Below are 27,859 nucleotides of genomic sequence, written 5' to 3'. Positions count from 1 at the left end.
ACCCTCTTTATCTCCAACTCCAACTCCAACCCCACATTTTCCATTTCTCCTTTAGGCTTTAGGGTTTATCTTCTCCATTTCTCTCTCTCTCAAAATTCCCCAATTTACAGCCGGCAATTTACCCAAATGGCGTCCTCCACCGCCCAAATCCATGGCCTCGGCACTAGTGCATCGTTCCGGAGCAATCCCTTTCACCGGAATCTCTCGTCGTCCTCGAGAGCGTTCTTCTTTGGGGAGAGATTCGGGAAAGCGGCGTCATATCCGAGGCTGAGAGCGAAGGCTAGGGTTGGGCCGGTGAGGGTAGTGAACGAGAAGGTGGTGGGGATCGATCTGGGGACGACAAACTCGGCGGTGGCGGCGATGGAGGGAGGGAAGCCGACGATCGTGACTAACGCGGAGGGGCAGCGAACGACGCCGTCGGTGGTGGCGTACACTAAGAACGGGGACAGGCTGGTGGGGCAAATCGCGAAGCGCCAGGCGGTGGTGAATCCGGAGAACACGTTCTTCTCCGTGAAGAGGTTCATAGGGAGGAAGATGTCAGAGGTGGACGAGGAGAGCAAGCAGGTATCGTACAGGGTCGTCAGGGACGAGAATGGGAATGTTAAGCTCGAATGCCCCGCTATTGGGAAACAATTTGCTGCCGAAGAAATCTCCGCTCAGGTAACGCGAAAATAGGAAGTTAATTTTTTTGTGCCATGACTTGCAAAAGGCATGTTTTCCACTTTTCCTGGAATCGGTGTGATGTGGGTGTACATGATAATATTTATGCTTTCATCTCTTGTATGGTGATTATTACTGGTTAAATATTTTTCAAGTTAGATTTTTTTTTTTTTTTTTTTTTTTTTGGGAAATACAATCAACAAGTTTGTGCAAGGTTTTCTTGTTACTCCAGTACTATATAAATAGTGGTGGTAGATGGTTGGAATGGTTTCTGAAGTTCATTCATTTATGTGTTTGTATTTAATTTAGGTTTTGAGAAAGCTTGTGGATGATGCTTCAAAGTTTTTGAATGATAAAGTTACTAAAGCTGTGGTAACGGTGCCTGCTTACTTCAATGACTCCCAAAGGACAGCGACAAAGGATGCTGGTCGGATTGCTGGTTTAGAAGTTCTTCGAATCATTAATGAACCTACTGCTGCTTCGTTAGCATATGGGTTTGAAAGGAAAAACAATGAGACCATCTTGGTATTTGACCTTGGTGGTGGTACTTTTGATGTCTCAGGTACTACCGTACGGCCGATTCTAAAACTTGTTTAAATCATTTTCCACGTATGTTAGTACATTGTCATTATTTTTTTTTTTTTCTTTTTGTCGGTATTTATATAAGACATTTTGTATCCTAGAAAGATGCTTTCTGGTGACAAACGCATTTCTGAAAATTAGTTATTCTCTCTTAATTGCAGTGCTTGAGGTTGGTGATGGAGTTTTTGAAGTTCTTTCTACCTCTGGAGATACGCACTTGGGCGGTGATGATTTCGACAAGGTCAGGGATCTTTTGGCTTCTTTCCCCATATCCTGGCCTGTTTAATTTTCTGCTCTTTTGTTTTCCTTTTCTTTTCTTTTTGTCCCAGTTATATAGAAGTACTAAATGTCACTCAATAAATGCAGAGAGTTGTTGATTGGCTTGCTGCAAGCTTCAAGAGAGATGAAGGAATAGATCTATTGAAGGACAAACAAGCTCTTCAGCGGCTAACAGAGACGGCTGAGAAAGCTAAGATGGAGTTGTCATCTTTAACGCAGACAAACATTAGGTATTTTATTTGTTCCTGTGAATTTTGTTGATTGCCTCTGTCTCTCTCTGTCAGTGATTGGGTTTGTTAATGAGAGGTTCTACTGACATTTAATTGGTTAAAATATTGTCTTTTTCCAGTTTGCCATTCATTACTGCCACTGCAGATGGTCCCAAACACATTGAAACTACCATCACTAGGGCCAAATTTGAGGAATTGTGTTCTGACCTTCTTGACAGGTTCGTACTATTCTTTCGAAAATCTAAATATGTTTTATCATTCTCATCATTACATGCTGTACTTCCCTGCACTCTAATTTTTGTATTGTCTTTAATTTTGTAGTATGTGGTTGGGATTGGATATTGGAAATGGTTTCTTAGCAGACTTCTTGTTGCTGTTTCTCTTCTGGCTCTTTAAAACAACTGATCATGTCTGTGATTATATTCCAGGCTTAAAACACCAGTTGAAAATTCCTTGAGGGATGCCAAACTCTCCTTTAAAGATCTTGATGAGGTGATCCTTGTTGGAGGATCAACACGTATCCCGGCTGTTCAGGAGCTTGTGAAGAAGTTGACTGGGAAGGATCCCAATGTGACAGTTAATCCTGATGAAGTTGTTGCCCTAGGGGCTGCAGTTCAGGTAAGTTTTACTGTATGCTTTCACCTCTAAGTGATATTTTTGGTCCATTGTCATATGATGATTTCACCGATAATTGTTGGGATTGTAGTATATTCTCACTCTACTTGATGTTGTGCAACCATCTTTATAAGTGTTGTGCTTGCAGTGACTGTCTTAACTTGTTGTTTGTTCGGTTCACTTGTGACAATTTGTTTCTAGGCTGGTGTTTTGGCTGGGGATGTCAGTGATATCGTGCTCTTGGATGTTTCACCGTTGTCACTAGGTCTAGAAACTCTAGGTGGTGTAATGACAAAGATCATCCCAAGAAATACTACTTTGCCGACCTCCAAGTCAGAGGTTTTCTCCACAGCTGCAGATGGGCAGACTAGTGTTGAGATTAATGTTCTTCAAGGCGAGCGGGAGTTTGTTAGGGACAATAAATCTCTTGGCAGTTTCCGTCTGGATGGTATCCCACCTGCACCTCGTGGGGTTCCTCAAATTGAAGTAAAATTTGACATTGATGCCAATGGTATCCTCTCGGTCACTGCTATTGACAAGGGCACAGGAAAGAAGCAAGACATTACCATTACTGGTGCTAGCACCTTGCCCAGTGATGAGGTATGTTTTTATATAATATGTAGGTAGAGAATTAAAAGTTAGGGTGAGCTTTATTTTAATTAGTACTGATGTAAAATGCTTCGAAATATGCAGGTGGAGAGGATGGTTAAGGAAGCAGATAAGTTTTCAAAGGAGGATAAGGAGAGGAGAGATGCCATTGACACAAAGAACCAAGCTGATTCTGTTGTCTACCAGACGGAGAAGCAACTCAAGGAGCTGGGAGACAAGGTTCCCGGGCCAGTGAAAGAAAAGGTGGAGGCAAAACTTGGAGAGCTCAAGGATGCAATTTCAGGGGGTTCAACCCAAACCATTAAGGATGCCATGGCAGCCCTTAACCAGGAAGTCATGCAGCTTGGTCAGTCCCTTTACAACCAACCGGGTGCTCCTGGTGCCGGTGCCGGTGCCGGTCCTGGTCCTGGTGCTGGTGCTGGGCCTGCACCTGGGAGTGAATCTGGGCCTTCAGAATCATCGGGCAAGGGGCCTGAAGGGGATGTTATTGATGCAGATTTCACCGATAGCAAGTGAGATAGCCAAAAATGCGATATTTTTTGCCGCACTTATGTTCTTCCCTGGCAATGTGTATAAGAATTGAATTTTGCAGGGATCGGATTTGGTTGGTACTGGGGTTACAGTTCCAGTCTTCATTTTGTTTTTCTAGTTTTATGGAGAAAGAAATGCTATTGGAAATATAGAGGTTAAGACTATTTTATTTGTTTCCCCTGATGCAAATCTTTGGGTGAGTAAAGCAGATGTACTTTGTTTAAAAACTATTACTTTCTTTCTTTTCTTTTTCTTTTTTTTTCTTTTTTTTTTTTTTTTAAATTCTTGTTTAAAACTGTTACTTGAATGCAATATGACGGATTTTAGAGAAATTGTCATGCATTTTGCCATTGAAAATCCTGTAGATAGACTAAAATGAGTTAAAGTTATACCAAGTGACCCGCTCTGCCCTCTGTGTGGCCGTGAAGTGGAAACAACAGAACACGTCCTGTGGACTTGTGATGCTGCTCGAGCAGTTTGGGCTGAAAGCTCACGTGCTATCCAAAAATGTGCTACTGAAGCCAAGGACTTTCTTTCCATCCTCAACGATCTAAGTGATAGCCTAGCTCAGGAGGAGCTGGAATTTGTAGCTTTGATAGCTCAAAAATTATGGACCCGAAGGAATCAATGGGTCTTTGAAGGCACCTTTGTGAACCCAAAGTGTCTGATTTCCAGTGTTAGTGACTCCTTGGATTTGTTCAGGAAGGTGCATGCCCCCGTGATGCCGACTGTTCCCAGGGAAGGCCCCTCCCAAACCATTTGGATCCCCCCCGCCTGTTAATAGTTTCAAGGTGAACTGGGATGCCTCTATTGACAGAAGTAATAATATAATGGGCGTGGGGATTGTCGTGCGTAACCATGCAGGTTGTGTTCTAGCGGCTCAATGCTTAGTGCAGAAGTTTATTGTAGACCCTTCCATGGCAGAAGCGATCGGCGCAAGGATGGGGGCTGAGCTCGACAGAAAATTAGGACTCCATTCAATTCTGTTAGAAGGTGATGCCAGCGTAGTGGTTGAGGCTCTGAGGCGGGAGGAAGAGGACCTTAGCAGATTTGGTAATGTCATTCTAGAGACCAAGGAGATGCTGAAGGATTTCCACTCTTGGAAAGTGAACCTTGTTAGGAGAGAGGGGAACAATGCAGCCCACCTTCTTGCTAGGTTTGCCACTAACCAGGAACTTAACCAAGTCTGGGTGGATTCTTTTCTATCGTGTATCTCAGGAACTATTTGTAATGAACTCCATTTGTCTAATATCTAATGAAATTACAAGTTCCTTTCAAAAAAGTGATACTCTTCAATTAATACCAATCCAAACATGTGTAAAAGCCAACACGCTTGAACGGGAATTTTGTGTGGGGATCCAAATCTATGTAAATAAAATAAGTACAAATACGTATAGTGTGGCGGAAAAAAAAAGTTGTTTGTGGCGGCGGAACTAGGATCTTGACCGTCACTATTTCATTTTTAAGTAATGAACAAATTAACACAAATAAAATACAACCAATGAAAAACAATTGTGTTTGGCATCATAAATACAACTAAACCAATGAACCAATCATACAACACAGATAAAATAATAGAAGAAACTAGAAGAACCTTTAAACATGTAGTATCCCAAAATATTCGATACAATTAAGTGAGTTTTAATTAGAAATTAAGACTTGTGTGACTTTTGACCTTTTGCTTTCTTCGAACGTTCGCCACGAACAACCGAACAATCAATCACCAATGATTGTTCTTCGTATCTCAAACGTTCGAATAACGCGGTGTACTGGGTGTCAAATGGTACATTCCACACCTTTGGTGTGTACGTCAGATTGTACGTCAAACAATCGAATTGTACACCTAACATTCGCGTAACCTTAAATAATACACGAACATTAGACCTTGAAGACCGAACATTCGACAAGTGGTAGTACTGCAGAATTTGCTCATCTTTATACTTTACGATTTCCTCCCCTATAAATACCCCACCCCATTCGTCCATTAGACCATTTCCTCCCTTTTGAGCCATCTTTGTTCTATAGTCAATGTGTGATAGTGCTTTGGTGGAGGGAAGATGTTTTTTTTCTCTAAGAAGGTAACCCTCATAGCTTAACTTGTTTCCTTTATAGTTGTTATGTTGTTGGTTTGTTTTTATGGCTTTAACTCATATGATTAGTTCTCTAGTTGTTATAATGGCCTTAATGTTAGTTTAGTATTAGGTTAACATTTTGATGTTATTAGACGTAGTTTTTCTTTCATGATGTGTTCTTGTGGTTTAGAACCGTATTAGAGGCCTTGATTAAGACCATATGATTTGCTTAGTTTGGTTTGATTATGGTTTGGAACTAAGTTTCTGCCATTAGCGAAGATTCGATTCTCCTTGATCAAACATTTGATTCTTGTGTTTTGAACGATCGTTCCTCATGCTTTGAACGATCGATCATCGTGTACTGAACGCTAGTGGGTTAGACATAATACATACTTTGAACTTATAACAAGACAATGAAAATGATAAGTTTATAAAAGCATGCATGTAAATGACGGTGAATATTAAATTGTATCATATGACATGGTACGCCGGTATATGTGAGATAACTAACACGAGCTTACTATTATAGAAGTTAACCTTATGGTTAAATCGAATTATGATTATGTTATAATGGACTTTAGATCTAATGGTTGCTTTTGTGACCGGCGCACTATGCTTGAATGTGGGTCACAGTTACAGCTTTGCTGGTAGCGTGGACCACCCGAGGTCGGACTCGGTCGGGCTATTAATATATGACGGTGTGCGTACATATCTAAGGTACTAGTGTTGTATTACAGGTCCATCGGAACAGCACTAACCATGCCAGGAATGGGTTAATATATTGGGTAAACCATATGATGTTGAATTATGACATGAGCGTTTGTTATATATGTGTATATATTGCATTTATTACTATCTTATAACATGATAAATTATAACTGTACACTGCTACATGTAATTAACATCTTGACATCTTAGTTCACCACATAATAATACGAACATCATGCATATTATCACTCACTAAATTGCAGACTTACGCTTGTTACTTTTTCACTTATGAAACATGTGTTGTTTTGTAGATAGTTTCATTGACGACGACCCCTGAGAGACATTTGGTTATTTTGGAGGGAGTGCTCAAGATAATATTTGAGGAGCTAGATCCCGTATAGTTAGCTGGGATGTGGATTGGTGATTGTGATATCCGTCGGGTTATGATCAAGATCATCTTTCTATTTTATCTTCTTAGATGTACGTAGGTCTTGATTTTGATGTTATGTCATGACTTTTAGATTTGATTCCAGAATTTTGTATTATATTTAATGACCGGTCTTTTGACCATACTTTTGGGAGATTTGGCTATTTTATGTTATGATGCTTTGGTTATTCTTATTGTAATTGTGGATTTTAAATTACTATATTTATATTATCAGTGAAAGTCTTTTGCTCCAAATTCTCTTCGGAGATGATGAGATTCCTATAGTTTTATTCGTCAAAAAATAAAACAGTTAAAACTAGTAGACGAACCATATAGTTAACTACAAATTCATTTCGTTTCGTCAATCACTTTGACTGAAGTCAAAATTTTGTTAGAGCACTAGCAGCAGATTCCTAACAATTTTCTCTAATTTAAAGAAAATTTAGGGAATCAAACAATTTTTATTTTTATTTTTTTCTATATAAAATACCACACAACAACTTCCCTTTATCTTTCTCTATAAATTAAAATATTATTTTTTTTTCTTTTTATTTATTTATTTTTGCTTTATCCCAGAACAATCTCAATCTCTCTCTCTCTCTCTCTCTCTCTCTCTCTCTCTCTCTCTCCATGTGTCTCTTTCCCCGACACTCATTACTAGGGCTGAGCATGGGGGCGGGGGATTGGGTTTTTTTGCCCCCGCACCCCGCAGATTACCCCCTGCACCCGCACGGGGCGGGTGGGGATGGGGCGGGGTTGCGGGGCGGGAATCCCCGCAGGTTATGATGGGTTATGGAATATAAAAAATTGGGAAAAAAAGATAGAACCAAATGTGCACCGGAACTAATAGAATCATTGAATTTTATAAAGTGTTAAAAGAGTTAAAAGGATTCATATTCTCTTAGTCTATATCAACTAATACAATGAATCCATAAAAATCTTTTAACAATTCACCATATCAACTAATATCAACTAATAGTAATATCCATAAAAAACTTAAAAAGAATAAAGAAAATATTTTTGCTTGCAATGTTTTCAATCACTTAGTGCATAAAAAATTAAAAAAAAAAAAAAACAAATTACAAATTACAAAGCAGGGTTTAACTGCTAATTACGAATATAAATTCAATCTCATAAATGAACAAATTACTGACAACGCAAAGAACATATTACAAGATGAAAAAAATCGAAATGTTAAATGTTCCAAAACATCAAGCACATCCCAAGTCCTAATCGGTCACCACAAGCATCAAGCACCTCCCAGTCAATCACCACAAGCATGAAGCATCAAACACCCAAGTTTCAACCAAAATTTTAAGTCTTCACTTCACTAATCCTCCTCAAGCAAAATATTGATGTTCTTCAAATTTATTTCTACAAAGACTGGAACCGATAATTAGAAATTTAGAATATTTAAATAGAAAAATAAATTAAGAAGTGAATAATAGAAAGCTAAAAGCTTACCTGACTCGAGCTTATAACTTTCAGGATCTTCAACCATCTCTGTGTTATAACCATTGATGGGTTTTGATCTTAACCAGTTTTGTGTACACACCAATGCTTCAACCGTTATTGGGGCCAATGAACATCGAAAAGGATCCAACACACGCCCTCCAGTGTTAAATGCCGACTCTGAAGCAACTGTAGTAATGGGAATGGCCAACACAATACGTGCTATGTGGGCTAGTACTGGGAATTTGGTTGAATTCACCTTCCACCAATTTAAAATATCGAAGTTCTCATTCGGTTTTTCAATCTCCTCCATCAAATACCAATCTAACTCCGATTTGTGTTGAACATCACTATTAGAAGTCATGAGCTTTGAGTACCTATTCATCAATTTATATGGATGTTTCCCAGTTTTTCCGAGGAACCTTGAGGAAGTGCACCACTATGTTCACCTTGAGAGTTTTCTCCAGTGTTGAAGTGATCAAACAATTGTTGAAGGCAGTTTTTCAATTTTAATATCATATCATTGCATTGCTCAACACCAATAATATCATTGAACCAACATTCCAATGTTCCCAACTTGATCTGTGGATCGAGTATAATAGCAACAAACAACAACACATTAACCTTACCAAGATCCCCCCAATACTTTTTATACTTTAACATCATTTTCTCCGCCATAGAACTCAATATATAATCATCACTGTCACAATATTCTTGTAAATGCAGTTGAATGGCATAAACTTCTTCAATGTACATATTACATGTCACATACAAAGACTCCGAAAGTCGCATTGTGGCTTCATAAAAAATTTCGAGGAACTTGAGAAAAACCCTAATACGAGCCCAATCATCACAAGTAGGAGGTCTAAACCATTTTTACTATCCCACAACGTAGGACCATAATATCCATCCAACTCTTCCATAAGTTCAAAAGCACTTTGACATTTTTCTGCACCTTCCAACATCTTAAATGTAGAGTTCCATCTAGTTGGAACATCCAAACACAACAACCCATTGAAATTAATGTTCTCTTTTCAGACAAGCCTTAAAACTCTCAAATCTTGCAGGAGAAGACTTTACATATTTAACCGCACTTCTAACCCTCATAATGGATTCATCAACTTCTTTCAACCCCTCAGTCACAATAAGATTTAAGATGTGTGCACAACACCTCACATGCATAAACCGATTTTCTAATATGGCATTAGGCTTATGAGCACTTCTCTTCCTCAAGTACTCCAAAGCAGCATCATTGGAAGAAGCATTATCAACCGTGATAGCGAAAATGCTACCAATGCCCCATTCATGCATACACGACTCAATCTTTCCCCCAATGGTCTCACCTTTGTGATTAGGAATTAAACAAAAGTTTAAAATTCTTTTGTGTAAGTTCCATTCATTATCAATAAAATGACCAATAATACACGTGTAATTAAGGTTCTGTATTGAAGTCCAACAATCAGTGGTAAGACAAACCCGAACACCAGATGTCAAGAACATTCCCCTCAACTTTTCTTTCTCAGACATAAATAACTTAAAACAACCTAGGTTCAACTGTTTTCTTAAAGTCCTTAAACCCTTTACCTTCCACAAACCTAAATGGCAACTCATCCACTATGATCATCCTAGAAAGTGCTGCCCTTATTTTTGAAGCATTAAACTTCGCAATACAAGGTTACCACTAGATCCTTCACCCATTGCCGCTTGCCCTTCCCTCTTAGCCTAAAGCTCAACTTTGATTGTGTCTCATCAAACCTACCAGGATATTTTTTACAGATTTTCCTGATATGTTATAGCATAGATGAAGTACCATGGCTTCTAGGGTGACAATTAAACTCCCTCTTACAATAATTGCATTGTGATTTATGATCATCGGGGTCACTCGATACTAACTTGGTAAAATGTTCCCAAACCGTTGATGTTTGCTCACTTTTTTTAGGTTTTGGTGGGAGAGATGCACTAGGATTTTGAGGGCCCATAGTTGAAGAACTATAACCCATATTAGTATCCAAAAGACTAGGCCTAGATGAAGCAGAACTAGAACCAATAGGTCCAATGGTAGTACTAGTTGAATCGTCCATGACTTGATTCTACAATTTAAGTGGAAAAAAAAAAAAACATAATCAACAGCAGATAGAGACCTAACATAATCATACATTGATAATCCTAACATATTCTATTAAGACCTCACATGCCCCTTGATTCCTTGAACCACAAATTCAAATTTAAATTAGATCTCACAGCAATGCATACTAAGTCAAACCCAGAAAATTTCCGATCCAACAGAAATAAATCCAAACAATTAACACTAATAACCAAGATTTCCCCAAAACTAGCAATGCAATTGAAAACTCTGATGGGCATATAGGAATGGTGTAGGCAAATTCAGTAGACAGTTATCAACATCTCAAAAATCTACTTCGCTCGAAGGTCATGTATGAAAATTAATGACAATGTTCCAACCTATAAAAGACATTAAACTGAAACAATCCCTCCACAATAATCTGAGAACAACTAACCGAAGAGATAGATTCTAATAAATTCTAAGAACAAAAAATAACGACAATCATGTAAATACATAGAGAAACTGAACACTGCCGCTGCAAACATCCTCAGCATGCAGTAATCAAGCACTTCATTGCTTTGTGGCCCGAAAGCTCACCGCTACTAACTAACCGAAGAGATGCATATGCATATCCAGGCTCGAGTAAATGTGCATATCCAGGACCACAGACATGCATTTAATCTAATTTATGCATTTGATAATTAATTTACAGAAATTATCAAGCAAAAATAAACTGTAATAACCAAGATTTCCCCAAAACCAGCAAAAACCCATGAAACAACAAAGGATTTAACAACAAAAACCCTAGAAAAATACCTGCCGAGTGCCGAATTAATTTGGGGAGGGCCGGTGACTGGCGACTGGTAAGGATCGTGAGGGCCATGCAGGGCTGCGGCGCTTAGGGCAGGGCTGGACCGGCTGGTGATGTGGGCTAGGGTGTCTGTGGCTGTGGCTGGGTGCCTGGGTCAGTGAGGGACTGAGGTCTGAGGGTGCATAGCCTGCGGCGCTCACTGAGTGTAGAACTTTAGAAGATAAGTGTAGCCGTGTTACGTGTAGGGTTTTGTTTTTCGCCTTTTTTTTTTTTCTTTTTTTTTTTTCAAAACCTGCGGGGCGGGGACCTGCGAAAATTTAAGGGTCCCCCCTGCACCGCGCGAGGGGGGGGGGGCAAAAAAAGCCCCGTGGCCTGCACCATGGGTGCGGGTTTTGGGCTCTGCGGGGAGGGTTGGGGCGGTTTATGCGAGGACTTGCTCACTGCTACTCATTACATCGACGCCGTCCAAATCTCTCGGACCTAGACCCACTAGCCCCTCATCGCAACCGGCACCGTCTCCGGCTTGCTCCACCTCCTATTTGCCAACGCCGTCGACGCCTTTATGGAGTTGGAGCTCTCATTGCTGGAGAAGGAGCTCCATGTCGGGCTAGTTTTGGGCGTGGATGTGAGGGATGATGCTCCATGCCGGACCAGTGGGTATGGTTTTAACCTTTAATGGTGGGAGGATTTGATGAAGGAGAGAGTCAGAGAAAGTGCGTAGTGCGTGAAGGAGAGAGTCGGAGAAAGATTTTTTTTTTTTTTTAATTATTAAAACAATATATTGGGTAGCATACATTGGGTAGCACTGTAGCTACCCAAGGAAGTTCATTAATAATAGGGCAACTGATGTGGTGTCATTTTTTGTAATTTTTGTAATTTTTCCTATTTTAGGAAAGGGAACCACTTATAGGGCATCTGCTACTAGTGCTCTTACAGGAGATGGAAGATGGAAGTCGGAAGCCGGATTCTAATTTAAAAGGGCCGGTAGTTTAGGGGTTGAATTATAAATCTTTAAAGTTTGGGAGGAAAATGTAATTTAGCCGATAGTTTAGGTGGGAGTGCAGTTAAAAAAAAACAAAAGAGAGAAAAGAAAAGAAAAATAAAAACCCTAGGGAAGTCGGCTGGGCAATTAGGGTTTAAGCCACGGACAGTCGGACACAACCGAGCGTGCTTCTTCTTCTCTCTTCTTGGTCCATAGTCTTGGAAAGCTCTTCTTCTACTGAAAATCAATGGCTACCTCCATAGCCGCACAGTTAGAAACAATCAAGTCGCTGGTACAGGGAGAGTCGCAGCCGCTCAAGAGGCCATTCACTCGCCCGTCCATTCTCTTCGATCCCAAGGAAGCCGCCGACATCGATGTCGATACCATACTGGCCATTGCGCTGCAAGGTCAGCTCATTTCACTCTATTTTTGTCAGTCTCGGAGAGAAGCTATTTTGGAAAAATTTCTTTGGGAAAGATTAAAGTTTTGGAAGCACTTCGTGTGGGGAAGTTTTTCCTTCGAGGAAGAAAATGAAAGTGAAGTTTTTCAATAGAGTTGGTTGAGGAATTGGGACGCATTTATCCCAAGACGCATTGTTTGTTTGCCTAGAAAACTGATGGGAAGAAATATGGAAAGTTTTATTGTTTGTTATGCTCGGCTGAATTATCTGAGCTACAAAATAAAATTATGTTTTTAAATATATCGGGTCTCAGATGATTATAAATCAGAGGATTTTTTTTAATCGTCGTGGTTTCAGATAAAGAATCTCATGATTGAACTTGGTTATTTATTATTTGGTTTTTCAGGTCTGGAGGTTCTTATAAGCACAGATGAGCGTTTTAGAAACTACAAGAATGATTTGTTTAGCCATAAAAGCAGAGAATTGGATAGAGAGTTGATGGGCATAGAGGAAAACAATAGTATTAACGCTTCAATCAGTTCGTACTTACGGTTATTATCAGGTCATTTTCAACTTACTTCGTCGCTAAAGACGCTTGAATATTTGATACGCAGATACAAGTAAGCACTTCTTGAATTATTACTGCTGCATCATGATTCTAGTTTTTCTTCTTACTTATATATTTAATTACTTCTTGGGTAGTAATGAGCCATATGTTGGAATTGCAGGGTTCATGTTTACAATTTTGAGGAATTGATTTTATGTGCTTTGCCGTACCATGACACACATACATTTGTCCGAATAGTGCAGTTAATTGACGCGAGGTTAGGAAGTTACAGTTGTTGCATGTTGTATGCTTCAGAATGATGGTTTAGTTAAGTTAATGGAATCTGATATTTTCACCTCATTGTGTTGTAGAAATAGCAAATGGAAGTTTCTCGATGGTGTGAAAACCTCAGGTGCACCACCACCTAGAAAGGTTTTGGTGCAGCAATGTATTCGGGATAAGGGGGTTTTGGAGGCTTTATGCAACTATGTGAGTCTTTACTTCAGATGTAATTGATTGTTTAATTATGGAGACATATTTTTGAACTGTTCTGCCACAGGCATCTCCAACTAAGAAGTATCTGCCTTCAAGGTTCGCGATCTGCTTTTGCACAGCAGTTGTTGTTGAGGCTTTGGGTTCTGTTACAACTCTTGATGATGATATTGTAAAGAGAATCCTTCCATTTGTAATTTCTGGACTTCAGCCTGGCTCAAAAGGAGGGTCGGATCACAAGGTGAGTTTCAAAGGCACTATCCTTAAATGGGAGTAGCACTTTCATATTAACTATCTTTCTGCTTAAAGTTTCTAAGGCAATGATTTGGAGCGTTGACATTCTGATTTATTATTCGTCCTCATCTTTGGTTTTTTAGCTGTATTACCATTATGGATGGGGGGTAATTTGCCACCAAAATATATGATCAGTCCTTTAAGGATTCACCGTACATTTAATTGTGTTATGCTTTCTGCTTTTGACCACATTCCCAAAATTTTGTGCTGGTTCCACTAAATGAAACACTTTTGATATTATTTCTATTTCCGGACTGGCTAAATGACAGAAAAATGAAAATTAAGTCATTGTCATGTATTCATTGATGAAAGTAATGTGGAGTTCTATCATTCTCATAGGGATATGTTCTTATTTTGTCAATATTATTGTTATTTCTTTGCTTTGTTCTGTATGTTGCAAACATATTCCTCTTCTTCAAGTCAACTGTCACATTTGACTGCATAATTATCGAAGGCAATAACAACAAGCGATCACTTTTGATTACTTTTTAATGTTTAGACTGAAAAATATTCTTTTATATGTAGGCCGGTGCTTTAATGATTGTTGGTTTGCTGGCAAATAAAGTTGCTTTGTCCCCTAAACTAGTCAAGAGTTTGATTCGTTCAATTGCTGAGATCGCTCGGGAGGATGCTAAAGATTTGACTGATTTGCATTGGCTTCGGTTGTCACTTATGGCTTTAATCAACCTTGTTCAGGTATCATTGTTTTTAGGAAAATGCTTGGGTAATACAGATTTTGCTATAAACCCTTTACAAACTTACATGCCAATTCACATTTTATGGAAATGAGAGTTACGTAGACTGCCATGTGACAATCCACATTTTAGTGGCTGACGTGGTAAATACTATGTGAACTGTCACGTCAGTTTGTAAGAGGCTTGTATTAAATGTTTTAAAGGGTATGTTTATTAATGTGTTTTGGGGGTTTTTTTTGTTAATGGTTTAATAAGTGTTTTGATGTGACATAAAATTGATTTTTTTTAATATATATATGTTTTTTTTAAAAAAAAATTGTTAGGAGTGTTTTGGGTTGTTTGTTAATTCTTTTCTTTTGAGAACAAAAAACAAAAGACAGTAAACAATTTTTTTAACAAACATAGCCATAGGTTTAACAAACAAATTATTATACATTTGCAACTGTTTTGTTATAAGTGATGTATAATTTGATAATTGCTCAAAATATCCTCCCTTGTATGCCCTATTTCTATATATGAATTAGCTAGCAATTTGATGCCTCACACATAATCATCAAGATGACTTTTGCTGACTTTCTCCCTCGCTTTTCTCTTTCTAATTAGGTGTTTCTTTTGTATACTCCAGTGTATTAAGGGGTGCCTTATGCTTTTTTAATGAGATTGGTTTCTTACTTGTAAAAAAAAAAAGTTTCTAAGGTTAATTGGGCTCGGGAGTGTGGTCGGCCAAGAGAGGGGATTAAGGCTCGGTTTTTTTGACCGAAAGTGAGGGAAACACTTATATGGGTCACTGAGTCTATGGGCTAATGGTTAATTAATGCTAAGGCCAGGTTAATAGAAGAGGAGGGCTCGAGTAATGTTAAATCAGGAGGACATAAGAGAGGCCTAGTGATGAAGGGGGAGTTCCAAATGATAGATCTACTCTTTAAATGTAGAGGCCAAACAATCTAAGATAAGAGTGGAGGCCCATTCTTCTAAGGTGAGCGTTCATGCGTCAGGCCTGAGCAATGTCGCTGTATATCATTCTCGGGTTCAACCCAAATCAGCTATCCAGTGGAGAGTTAAAGGAGCGGCGGGCACCATGGTGAGGTCATGTAATCAACAATTTTGCAGCCATTTCCTATGAGAGCTTGTCTCGAAGAGGTTTCTATATACCCGCTAGACAATGTTGTTAGAGATGCTTCATGGGAGTCCCTTTCGACTTCAAACTCGTAGACGACAAATGTTGTTGTCACTTCTAGGTATTATATAGACAGTGCCAAAGGGAAGAATGTGAATAGAATATAGGTTGTTAGTTAGCGAGAAGACTAGCGATTGGGACTGATTATGTCCTTGGGTTCGCGAGAGTCCCTTAGTTTCAAATCCAAAGACATTAGTCGTTGCCAGAATTTTAGGGTGTTATGCAGAAAATGCCAAAGGGAACACAAAGATTGTAATGGAGGGTATTAGATAATAGGAAGTTAAGTTTTCTAGATTGGATATTTATTTGGGCTTGTCTGCTAATATCGGTATGGGAGTGGGGGCGAGTATTGTTGTAGAGAAGGCCATCCATCGCCCCAAGGTGATAGATAAGGAGGGTAATCCGAAGGTTCTGAAATGGGCTTTTGGAAATTGGAGAAGAGGCTAGGTTGAATTCTCTAGGGTGTTCCTTTGGGTCCTCTGATGTTTGGGATAATAGTGTGGGGTAGCAAGCAAAGAAGTTCAAGAGATTTAGGGGATACGGTTAACATCGTTGGAAGGAGCTGAGGTTGGTACAAGGGTGGTTTCTTCTGGTGGGAGTGGGAAAGTTACTTCTCTGGCAGTGGTGTCTTACTTGGGAGAAATAAGTGTAGGAGATTGAGCCTTCGTCCATCCCCTTGCTGTATTTGAATATCATGGGTTGCCTGAATCAGTATCTTCAAATTGGGTGGTTCAGAGAGTAAAGAATTTCTGTAAGGTGGTGGGGTTGTCTTGTGAAGGGTTTGAGGATTAGTTGATGGCCCTATTTTCTGCGATTGAAGCAAGTCGTAACCATAATGGTTTGACTAGCTCTTCAAAATTTTGTTCTAAGTTAGCTAACAAAGGAAACCGGGAGCTCAAGAGATTGGTTGTTCCATTAATTATGATCTAAAGGGAGGTCAATTTAATAAGGGTAAAGGAAAGGGGAGGGGTCCCATTGGTTCTAAATGAAGCCAAAGATTCTATCCCGGAATGTAAGAGGGCTGAATGAGAGGGATAAAAGATTGAGGATTTGGGGTTTTTAAGGGATTGGAAGGTGGATATAGTGTTTCTACAAGAGGCTAAGATGGAGTTTACTTCTAGGGATGTCTTTTGCAGTTTGTGGGGTTGTCAACATGTGGACTTGTGTTATTTAGGGTTGAGAGGGGCTTCAAGAGGGATATTGTTAATGTGGGATAGGAGGATGGTGGAAAAGATTGAGGACTGTGTGGGGACCTTTTTGGTTGCGTGCTCCTTTAGAAATGTTAGTGAACACTTTGAGTGGGCTTTTGCAGAAGCTTATGGTCCAAATGACAATGATAGGAAAATGCTTTGGGAAGAATTGGTTGGGCTTATGAGCTGGTGAGTGTTGCCACGGTGTATTGGGGTGATTTTAATGTTATTTGATATCTGAGTGAGAAATGGGTGACACCCGACAATCTACAACTATGATGGAATTTTCAGAATTCATTTTTGATTAGGGTCTTATGGACACCCCTCATGTAGGGGGGAACTTCACATGGTCCAATAATTGTAAGTCTCAGTGTTCCTACTTTCTCCTAATGGGAAGAATAATTTCCGAATATCTCTCAAAGGAGATTCCCTAGAATTTTGTCGGGTCACTTTCCTTTGATGCTTGGTTGTGGTGTTTTGGGAAGTAGTAAGTTTTTTAAGTTTGAGAACATGTGGTTAAAGTCAGAGGGCTTTATGTATCAGGTGAGGACATGGTGGGTGTCCTATAGAGTTCAGGGATCCCTCAGTTTTGTGCTGGTTTGCAAGTTGAAAGCATTGAAAATAGATTTGAAAAAATGGAACGAAGAGGTTTTTTACAATGTTTACAATGTTTGCAAACAGGAAAGGGATCATGTGGATGGCATCCGTGAGTTAGATGTTATTGCAGAAGGTAGACCCTTATTTGAGGAGGAAAGGTTGTGAAAGGGAGAAATTTTAAGGGACTTGGAGAGGCTTATTCTTCTCAAATAAATGAGTTGGAGGCAGAAATCAAAGGCTCTTTAGTTGAGAGAGGGAGATAAGAACACTAAAATTTTCCGTTGGGTGGTAAATTCGAATAGAAGAAACAACACATGGATTCTTTTATTAATTGGTCTTTATCTTCAGATCATATGGAAATAAGGCAGGATATTGTGCAGTTTTACAATAAGCTTTATTCAGAACAATTCAGTTGGAGGCCAAAATCGGATGGCTTTTCTTTCAATTCCATCGGGGCAGATGAAAGTGCTTAGTTGGGAAAAGATTTTGAGGATGGAGGTGTATGAGATGGTATGAGCCCTGTATGGTATAAGGCCCCAAGTCCTGATGGTTTCTCGATGGCATTTTTTCATAATTGTTGAGAGGTCCTTAAAGCAGATATCATGGTCGTTTTCAAGTTGTTTCATTCCAGAGGGAAGTTTGAAAAGAGCATCAATGCAACTTTTATCTCTCTCATCCCCAAGAAGGCCAGACTAGTGGATATCAAGGGCTTTCGTCCTATTAGTTTAGTGGGTGGTGTGTATAATATCATCACTAAGGCACTAGCGAATAGGTTGAAGATGGTGTTGGAGAAGATTATTTCTAGTTCTCAGAATGCATTCATTAGGGGGAGACATATTTTGGATTCGGTTTTGGTAGCTGATGAAGGTCTTGATAATAGGATGTGGAAAATATTAATTAGTAGGAGCCTCAGTGTTTCAGTAATGTACACTTGAATGATTGCTGGATGATTGAATAAGACAGTTTTTATAAGACTTGGATTAATAGACAATTGGCCAAAACTTGATTTAAACTTTCTAGTTTCCATTTTGTCCTTAGAACTTCTAATTAAGCGATGTTGAGCCTGGTCGCATGGCTTCTCAGGAATATCTGGACTTTTAATTATAAGCTTAATAGGCTTAACAATAGAAACTACCTGGAAGTTGGAGGAAGAAAACATGTAGTTTTGTCTATGCTTTGCTTTGTAATTTACCCTTCTCTTCTAATTTTAAATGGGTGTTCTCATCAAATATAAAAAAGGTACGTTTATCCTTTTCTTAAACTTTTCTATAGATGGGTTAATATCATTTGAGTATTTGTTCACTTTGAGAGCAGTACATTAGTCAAAGTTATTGGACTTTTGTTCATCTTTTTCTCTCTATTAGGGGTCTCTCTTGTATACTTCATTATCTACCCGGGTTGTGCCCCTTTGAGCTATTAATGAGATTGAACAATTAAATTAAAAAAAAAGTTATTGCACTGCATATCTTCACGTTGATAACTGGTTGCTTTTTGCCATAGGGGGTCAATGTGCCTTTTATGGAGGAATCTGCCAATTTTGATGTCTCTATTCCAGTCCTTTTCTTTTATTACTCAAAAATCTGTTGAAGCAGTCTTTTTTGTTGTTGTTGTTGTTGTTGTTGTTTTTTTTTTTTTTTTTTTTGGTTTTTGCCTCACTTTAATTTGCATAAAATTTGTCAGATGCAAACTGTCCATATGTTCCCAAAGAAGGCTTTGGAGGCTTTGAAGGATATTAGGTAGTCCTTACTGCCTTGAAAATGTTTGAGGATATGAAATTACTTTATGTATTTACTGTTTTTTGTTTTGTTTATATTTTCTAAGAATCCTTCGTGTTCTCATTTTTGTAGGGATTTGGCTTTGATGCTTATGGAACTGTCTAAGGAGTTCAATATTGATAGATTCCTTTCCATGCTTTTGGAAGCCCTGGTTGACTGCAGGTGGAAAGTTGATCATCATTTCATGTAGTCCTTGTAGACAGCACTTCTCTTACTCAGCATTTATAACTGATGATCATTTCATTTGCAGTTCCTCTGATGAATTGTGCCATCTTGCTTTGGTTTCAATAATAGAGACAGTTCCTGTGAAGGATTTTGTTTTCCATGTGGTTAGTAAGGTGCTAAAATCCTGCATGAAATTGTCGCAAATAATTGGTGATTCAGCGGCATCTGAATCTGGTATAATATTAACATATGACCTCATTTGTTGTTTTGCTTTTACATCACAAGTTTAATATTGTTCTTTTTGTTTTTGTTTGCTCTCATATTTTCTACAATAAATATAATAGAATGTCCTTTTGGTGAGTACATCCTCAGATGTGTAGCTTCAATTTTTTTTTTCAAGTGAGATTAGAGCCAGTTCTCTGAATATTTTTCATTTTCTTCAATTATCTTTTGGCAGTTAGCTCCTGTTTCTGAGCATGATTTTTTTTCTTCTTTCTAATTAGGAAGGTGGGCAAAGAAAATTTTGGTGGTTGTTAATAAGCATTATCCATCTGAACTACCTGGAGCGGTTCGCAAGTTCCTTGAGGTTTTTTGGCCAACTCTCTCTCTCTCTCTCTCTCTCTCTCTCTCTCTGATTGTAGTTCCAACTCTTTGATCTTTGACCTTTTTTAATAGGATAATAAAGCGCCATCTAAGGGGAAATCGACATTTGAGATACTGGGAAAGGTGCTGGATACAAATTTGGATATGTCACTTGGTATATCAGATTCAAGCATTTGGTTTGCATTACATCATCCAAAGGTATCATTTAATTTGCAGTCTATTTTGCTATTGGTTATTTTTCCTACTTGCTTATGCTTATGCTTTATTTTTGTTGGAACTTTCCTTTATACTGACAATATTTGTTCAAGCCTTATATTCCCTTTGTAATGTCGTATAGGCTGTTGTCCGATGTGCTACACTTTCGGGTTTAAACTCTGGCATTTTGAAAGCCAAGGCTGTTGATTCACAGGTAGTATTCAGTGTAATAGCATGTATATACATGTTCCTCTGTGTGTGTAGTGTCCATTGTTATAGAGTGAAGGACATGCAGCAAATGAGATGGTTTTTCTAATGTATTATACACACACACATGAGAAATCATGTCCATATTTCAAAGTATTATTTCTTCTAGATAACTAGAGCCCAGATTCAAGATCTTCTGATTCTGACTCATAATTTTCTTTTCTCCTGTGGACTAGAGTCTTGTAACTATTCAGGATGCCATATTACGGCAGCTTCACGATGATGATCTAACTGTGGTTCGGGCAGTTCTATCTGTAGATGGATTGTCTGATATGATAAGTTGTTCTGATCTTCTTAAAGAATTGCATCATGTGCTTAAGAGATGCATTGGCATTCTAATTTCAAGTGAGTATGATATATAGTAAATGCTTTGGCTTGAATTCTTTTGTTCGATATATTTCACTATCTCAGCCGATGCACTAATGTGCTTCTCTTATTCTGTTAGAATGGAGGCCACGTGGTTCATTTAACAATGTTTTGCATTATAATTTAAGGTTTCAGTGCCATGGTAGTTAATTGGCACCCACTTACATTTATCTAAACTGATGTTTCAAAAAGGGGTAAAGCATATTCTCATGCTAGTTTAGTTGGATTTCCTGGATGGCTTATTATATTCTGGACTCAAGTTGGTTTAAATGGGTGGCTCTGATTTCTTTTCTTATTTGTGTCAGGGTTTAGTGTTATCCCTAGTATGCCCTGTTACACGTGGTTCAAAATTTGAATTAAAGGCGGCCTTATATTCTTCTTTAGAAGGCTGTCTAATATCAAGACTGTAATTTTCCATTAGTGTTGCTTCATCGCGTATTAGGGAGCCGGCAAATCATTTGTTGTTTCACAATGGGATATTGTTGGTTGTTATGACCAAAGTTGTTTTTCCTTTAGACTTTCATATTGGAGGAAGAAGAAAAGTGATTAAGGAACCATAGAAGAATAGAGGGATAAAGGAACAACAATGTGTAGGACTGTGGATAAAAAATGTATTGGGAGTCAACTCATGTTGTAGTTGTGCCATGTGAAGAAAGAAATTAGTGGATTTTTGGGCCAGAAAGTTTGTCCTAATGAGACATGTTTTGGGCCTAATGAATCTATTATGCTTTAATTTTTTTCCTTTATATATATATATATATTTATCAAATTATATAATTTAATTCTGTGGCATCCGCACTACTAAGCACAAATTTCTGTGAGCAATGGGGCTATACAGTAAGGATATGCAGCATTGACATTAGGAGATTCTCAAATTAGAAGTCCTTTAGTCAGAGAAGTTTCGCATTGATAGTCTTTAAGGAGTTTACAATCTTGATTTGTATTGGATTCACTTATTAGTGAAATTCCTTAAGGATGTGTCTAGTAGACTGTGGAACTTAAAAGAAAATAATAGAAACCAAATTAAATTTCTTAGTCTTTGCCTAGCTCCTCATAAAGCTACATATTCATTTCTCATTCCATTTCCACTTGTAGGTTCATCAGATAAAACTAGTCTAGCTGCTGATGTTGCGATCGCATGCCTAAAGAATGCCAACTCAAACTTACATGATGATGATGATGATTATCTGAGGACATTTTCTGCCATGCTGTTTCCTTTGCTCTTAATTCTACCAAAGGTTTCTTGTTCTTTTGTCTTGACCTATGTTTGATTTTCCAATGTTTCCATTGATGGCTTCAATCAAGCATCTCATAATTGATTGGTATTTGCTTTTTTGATCTTATATTGCTACCTTCAGACACAGAGGTTAAATTTGAAGGCTTTGCAATTAGCCAAGGAAGTAAAGTGGCCACTTTACCAGAATCTTGTTGGTACCTCCTGCACAGAAACGGTAAATTATCTCCTTGTGATATTCTGTTCGCTCCGTTATATTAATTTGGTTCTTATTTTTGCCGAAACTCCAGTGCGAAGCTGTTGATAGGTAATCTTGATCTCCTGATTACTCTTGGATTTCCATAAATAAGGGAAAATATGACTTAACTTTCTTTGTGTGCGAGTGTTTACAACAGTCAAAGGGTGATGGGTAAAAGACAAGAGGGGGTTTCTGTACATGCGTGTGCCTGTGTGTCTCTATCATATATTATTTGTGTTATTCTGTGTCTGCATGAAAGAATATAAGCGTGAAATAACGAGCCAATTTGAGTGTATGTTGATGTTGAATTTATAAAGTGTGTGTGAATGAACGACATAGAGTAATATACCAAGCTGCTGTTTTACAATTTCCACAAGGATACATAACAAATTTGGCTTTGTTTAGAAGTTCTATATAAATAAAGATTGACACCATTTTCAGAAGCGTAACAGGTATTGGATTCAATGGTTATGTCTAAAGTGTTTGACTTGCCAATTTCCAATCAGGAGAAGAGTCCGGCATAACCTTCTACTAATTCTTTTGTCACCTGCTTCATTACCTTTCCAATACTAAATTGTCGGCGATGCTATTTAATTTCTGTAGATGATTATAACTATGATATCGCAATGTTTCATTGACCTATTGAACAAAGAACTCTTGCCTTCCAATCTTGTTTCCTTATAGGTTTTTAAACACAGGCTTGGTGTTTCTAATTCTTGAATGGTGACTAACACTACCAGATATCGCATTCAGACTAAATGTTTTTGCTGGAAATGGACTAAATTATTATGGATAGAGCTACAGAAAAGCTACTAGCAAGGAGCAGCAATATATTGTGACAATGTTCAACTTTGTTGGAGGATGTTGATTAGTAATCAATCTAATGAAAAATTAAATGTTTTCAGGAAGTCTATGTAAGACGTTGGCCTTTATATCGTTGGGGGAGATTAAAAATTGCCAATGCCTTTATGAATTAATGTCAGTTAGTTTAATTTCAGTGTTTTTTACGGTGAACCTTGATGAGATGGCTAGTTTGACCCATAAAATATGATTATATGGCAGCGTCAGATGATTTAGCAGTCATTTGTTATAATAATGTTACTTTAAATTCTGACAAGGAATGCATAACAACATTCCTTATCTACATGCATTCAATTTGAATTTTTTATTTCTTCACTTTGCTTGGACCACATCTCCAATAAACTTTCCTAGCCCTGGTTAGGCAGATATCAAGGAACACGTATTGGTCACTATTTTACTTTGACATATTTGCTATCTCTGCTTTTCAATTATGTTTGCTCTCCTAATGATAATTTCTTATTTGTGGACCAAAGGCTGGGACTTATTCAGGGCTAATATAATTTTGGATCCCTGAGACATCCTCATGGAATCTATTTGACTTCCCAGATATATAATTTTTCTGATCCATGTCGATCTGACATTTTTATGTTGGTTTACTACTTTCTTGTCTTGCCTTCTAATTTATTTCTTCTCCCATAGTTAGGAAAGTGTAATAGTTAGCTCTTACGAATTTGCTTTTGAAGTGCAGACATTCCAACCTGGAAATCTTTCTTCAATTAACATGAAGACAGTTACTAGTTTGGTAGACACTTTTTTGATGCACCCAGAAGAATATATGGCTTGGCTCCTCGAGGGTTGTGATGATTTTGAGTTGTCGAAGACACACTTCTTTTTTATGCTGTTGCAGTCATTTATGATGCAAAATAGTATGTTCTGCCTACGCTTTTAATTAAGATTTTAGTAATGTATATTTTTCTGTCTGAATGCCTATTGCCATATTTCCTTTTGAACATTTAGTGGATGTTCTGAACGTGCTGTATTTAGAAGGTTTTTTTGTTAGTCAGCATGATATGTCAGCTCTTTTATACTCCTTCTGTCTTTCTATGACTCTCATTTCTCCTTTTAACTCCTACAACCTCAGGTTTAGAATTTGGGTCTCCGCTTGCATATTTGCATTAGAGCCAGTTAAATTGCAAAATTATGCACCATATTACTAAAGCCATCCCTAGAGTCATTTATATATGCCTGTATTTTTGACATTCCTATTTTTTCCCTCTTGCAAAGATTAGTTTGGGTCTAGCATATAAAATTTTAAGGGAGATAATCTTCTTCAAGGTGGTGGGTTGATGTGTTTCTTCTCTAGTTTAAATAAATTTGGTGAATGATGATTTTCTCTTATTTTTTTATTTTTTTTTTCAAAATTGTAATTGTTTCATTTTTTACGAAGTTTTGAATATTATTTATAAAAGCACAAGAATGCACTATCCTAGTTGGAAGAAACTGTATATGCCTAAAGGTAGTAGCATTGCTGGATTAAGAGTATATTGTCTAGCTTACCTACTTATTTCATTTTTCTGTTTACCATTCCTGTTCCGGAGGCTATTTTTTTTTTAATAAGTAGAGAATTTTATAAAAAGCGTAAAGGCACCCTAAGCATACATGAAGTATACAAAAGGACACCAAAACAGGAAAGAGAGGGGAAGGGGAAAAACACCCGAAAAACCCAAACAGAAGGAAACCCAAAAAACACCTACAAAACCAGCCCACAAAACCCAAAGACTAATACGGAGGCTATTTATTGGGATAATTGTGAAGGGATTCTGTGGGAGGGTTGGGATATGAATTTAAATACCGTTGTTTGATTGGCATATGTTGTGCCCCTGTTCAGTCTAGAGATGTAGGTGTTTGAAAACTGGCCACTTCTAGTCAAGTTTTCTAGGGAAAGTTGATGTGGTGTTTTGGTGACGAACAAATCACTTGCGGAGGTGTGCTATTGCTATGAAATATGGTGAGGACTGGGGCCCTTGAAAATCTTGTCTGTTGAGAGGGGTCCATGGATTGAGGTTGTGGAAGAGCATTAAGTTAAGGTTCTTATAAAAAAAGAGAGTATTAAGTTGACTTTAGGATCCATGCTCAAGGTTTGTTAATTTTGTGGTTGGGAATGGTAAGAAAATTTCAATTTTGGCGTGATGATAAGAAGGCAATGACGCTAGTGAATCAGGGCCTTTTTAGGAAGGGGTTTCTTAATCTTCCCCCGATTTCAGTCCCTACCGTGGCGCTTCAGGAGGTCAACAATGGCGGGGTGGTAGGTCCTTCTTCCCCTTCGAGTGGTTGCTTGAATGGTTTCTCCCAAACTCGGAATTGACCAGTTGGCTTTGATCATAACGGGGAGATTGTGGTGTGGGAGGAGGATGAAGATGATTATTGGGATGGTTTGCCATTAGATTGGGCGATGGATGGGGATTTTGGAGAGGAGGCTTTGGCTATTCGGGATGCCATGGAGGAGGAGTTCCAGTTTTTTGCGCGCCAAAAATCTAAAGGGAAAAGGGAGCTTCTAAATTTGCATAGTTCCATTAACTATGGTGACGCGAATTACCCCTCTGGCGTAGGAAAGGCAAGGCACATATGTTGTAGGTCTGTTGTGCCTTGACGGGTAGTGGGTTTTATTGTTCTTAGTTGGGTTCTTTTGTATCTTGTTTGGTTCTTTTGTGTTCTGGGCCCTTGGTGTTGTGGGTTTTTTTGGGTTAGCTTTGGTTGTTTCTGTGTATACATCCTGTGTACCTAAGGGCGCCTTACGCTTTTTTATAAAAGTTTTTCTTACTTATCAAAAAAAAAATTTTGGCATGATTTTTGGTGCTGTGACACAGCTCTGAAGGACCAGTTCCCTAACTTATTTCTCCAGCTGAGAGGTGATGCAGCTTCTTTGATGGGTGTGTTGGAGAGGGAATATGACATTTGAGTGTCAGCTATGCACATGTACTTCAAGATTGGAAAGTAGAGTCAGTTTGTTCTGTTTGATTTATGATGCTTAGGGGCGCCTTACTCTTTTTTTTCTTAATCAATTTTAATTACCTATCAAAAAAAAAAAATGATGCTTTAGTTTCCATTAGTGTAGGGAAGGGGGATTTGATCTAGTTCATAATGACGAAGAATGGCAGATTTTATGTTTGGTCTTATTATGAGCCAAGGTGAGGGATGTTCTTGGAAGAGCATTTGGAGTGTATAGGTTCCTCAGAACATATCCGTTGTGGAATGTCTAAATGTGGATGTTATAGCAAGAACATAATAATAGGATGTTTAATGGTTTGGCTCCAACCCACCTCCTCCATGAGAGTAGATCTCTAACTCACTCACAATATCTGCCTTCTTCATTATCTCCTCAACGCCTAAGGCCTTGTCTTCTTTAAGGATATAAAGAACATGTAGCTCTTTTAGCAAGAGCTTCCATTTCTCCTATAGTGATTAGTTATCATTATTTTCTTGTTCATTTTGCTCCTACAACTTAGGTGGCTTCTCTTGTATACTTCCTTTGTATATGGGGGCGCCTTACACTTTTAATGATATCTCGATTAATTATCACAAAAATAAAAAAAAGGTTTGGAGCTTAACTTATACTTGTGCTTGTTTTTTAGATATAAACTTCTAGGAGGAGTTGTATATACTTTCAGTTCCAGTATGCTTGACTTATTCTTGTGCTTTTTTTTTTTTTTTAAAAAAAAAAATATAAGTAATGCATGTCATTAATAAGGTAGAAGGGTGCAACCCTAGTACACATAATATGTAAAAGAGATGACCCCCATTAATGATTAAAAGAAGATAAAAAAATCCACAAATTCAAAAAAGTTAGAAAAATGTGAGATATTATATGCCCTTGTCCATATATAAAGTGAATTGACCTAGATGTCTTGAGCTTATCCATCGACCTCTCACGATCTTCAAAATTTTTCCATTTCGCTCTCTCCGTATGCTCCACATTAAACACAAATCGGACATCCGCCAAGCGCTTAAAACTGAACGACTTTTCAGTTGACCTTGCTAACAATCTAACAACTCTATCACCCTTTTTTACACGACACATTCTACCCCGAAAAGGCTAAAACTCACATTCCATACTTCTCTTGCCACTTTACAATGGAGAAGAAGATGATCTATGGATTTCTGCTCCTTTTGCACATGCAATACTAGTCCACCACTATTATATTTCTCTTCCTCAGGTTATCCAAAGTCAGAATCTTTCCAAAGCCGCCGTCCACATAAAGAAACTAACTCTCAAAGGAACATTGACTCTTGAAATACTCTTCCAAGGAAAAGATGAACCCCTGAAGTAGATAACTTGTGAAAAAACGACTTTACCTCAAACTTCCTCCTCTTTGAAGGGATTCACCAAATACGAGCTTCACCACTTGTATCAATCTGAGGGAATACAACAAATCTTGTGCTTGTTATAAATCTTTGTTACTTATTAAAGGAAGAAAAAGTACTATCCTAGACATGGGCACAATACGGTCATGCACTGTCCAAAAACATTCAAAAAAGAGAGATTACAAGAAGTTTCAACGTAGACATTTGAAGTTCAATGCCATCACTGATTGACATTTTCTTGCTTTAAAAATGCACTCCCTGAGGCATAAGGACTACATTTTTCAAGTCATATCACTCTTAATGCCTACAAAATTTCCCTTCCCAACAAGCCAGAAGATGCAACATCATGGCTTACCTTGATCTAATGATTAAAAAGAATAATAATTGCAATGGCTACCTCTTTTTTGTTAAGTACTCAACTGTTACTTGTTTCCATGT

The 27,859-nt window shown here is 38.2% G+C and overlaps 2 protein-coding genes across 3 annotated transcripts in view; both read left to right on the top strand.

The window, feature by feature from the left end:
- The first annotated feature begins 6 nt into the window (after window positions 1-6).
- LOC133870416 (stromal 70 kDa heat shock-related protein, chloroplastic) lies at window positions 7-3,753 on the top strand. The gene is made up of 8 exons (XM_062307539.1): window positions 7-660; window positions 970-1,222; window positions 1,404-1,483; window positions 1,609-1,751; window positions 1,871-1,969; window positions 2,180-2,369; window positions 2,568-2,966; window positions 3,060-3,753. The coding sequence occupies exons 1-8, from the start codon at window positions 127-129 to the stop codon at window positions 3,489-3,491; spliced, it is 2,130 nt and encodes a 709-aa protein (XP_062163523.1). The 5' UTR covers window positions 7-126; the 3' UTR covers window positions 3,492-3,753.
- Window positions 3,754-12,136: 8,383 nt separating this feature from the next.
- Window positions 12,137-27,859, top strand: part of LOC133870364 (uncharacterized protein At3g06530) — a 39,892-nt gene continuing 24,169 nt past the window's right edge. The window contains exons 1-16 of one of the 2 annotated variants that reach the window (XM_062307468.1): window positions 12,137-12,430; window positions 12,830-13,043; window positions 13,152-13,247; window positions 13,342-13,459; window positions 13,530-13,703; window positions 14,282-14,452; window positions 19,096-19,151; window positions 19,263-19,352; window positions 19,441-19,589; window positions 19,859-19,941; window positions 20,031-20,156; window positions 20,296-20,367; window positions 20,597-20,765; window positions 21,882-22,024; window positions 22,145-22,237; window positions 23,808-23,985. In XM_062307468.1, coding sequence (XP_062163452.1) covers window positions 12,271-12,430; window positions 12,830-13,043; window positions 13,152-13,247; window positions 13,342-13,459; window positions 13,530-13,703; window positions 14,282-14,452; window positions 19,096-19,151; window positions 19,263-19,352; window positions 19,441-19,589; window positions 19,859-19,941; window positions 20,031-20,156; window positions 20,296-20,367; window positions 20,597-20,765; window positions 21,882-22,024; window positions 22,145-22,237; window positions 23,808-23,985 — 2,092 coding nt within the window. In that variant the 5' untranslated portion in view covers window positions 12,137-12,270. The remainder of the gene's footprint in view (window positions 12,431-12,829; window positions 13,044-13,151; window positions 13,248-13,341; window positions 13,460-13,529; window positions 13,704-14,281; window positions 14,453-19,095; window positions 19,152-19,262; window positions 19,353-19,440; window positions 19,590-19,858; window positions 19,942-20,030; window positions 20,157-20,295; window positions 20,368-20,596; window positions 20,766-21,881; window positions 22,025-22,144; window positions 22,238-23,807; window positions 23,986-27,859) is intronic. The other variant, XM_062307467.1, reaches the window with a different exon arrangement.

This window comes from Alnus glutinosa, chromosome 6, assembly GCF_958979055.1.
Source record: "Alnus glutinosa chromosome 6, dhAlnGlut1.1, whole genome shotgun sequence".
Taxonomy (NCBI): domain Eukaryota; kingdom Viridiplantae; phylum Streptophyta; class Magnoliopsida; order Fagales; family Betulaceae; genus Alnus; species Alnus glutinosa.
Note: the sequence above shows the minus strand (reverse complement) of the source record. Positions and strands in the feature narration are given on the sequence as shown.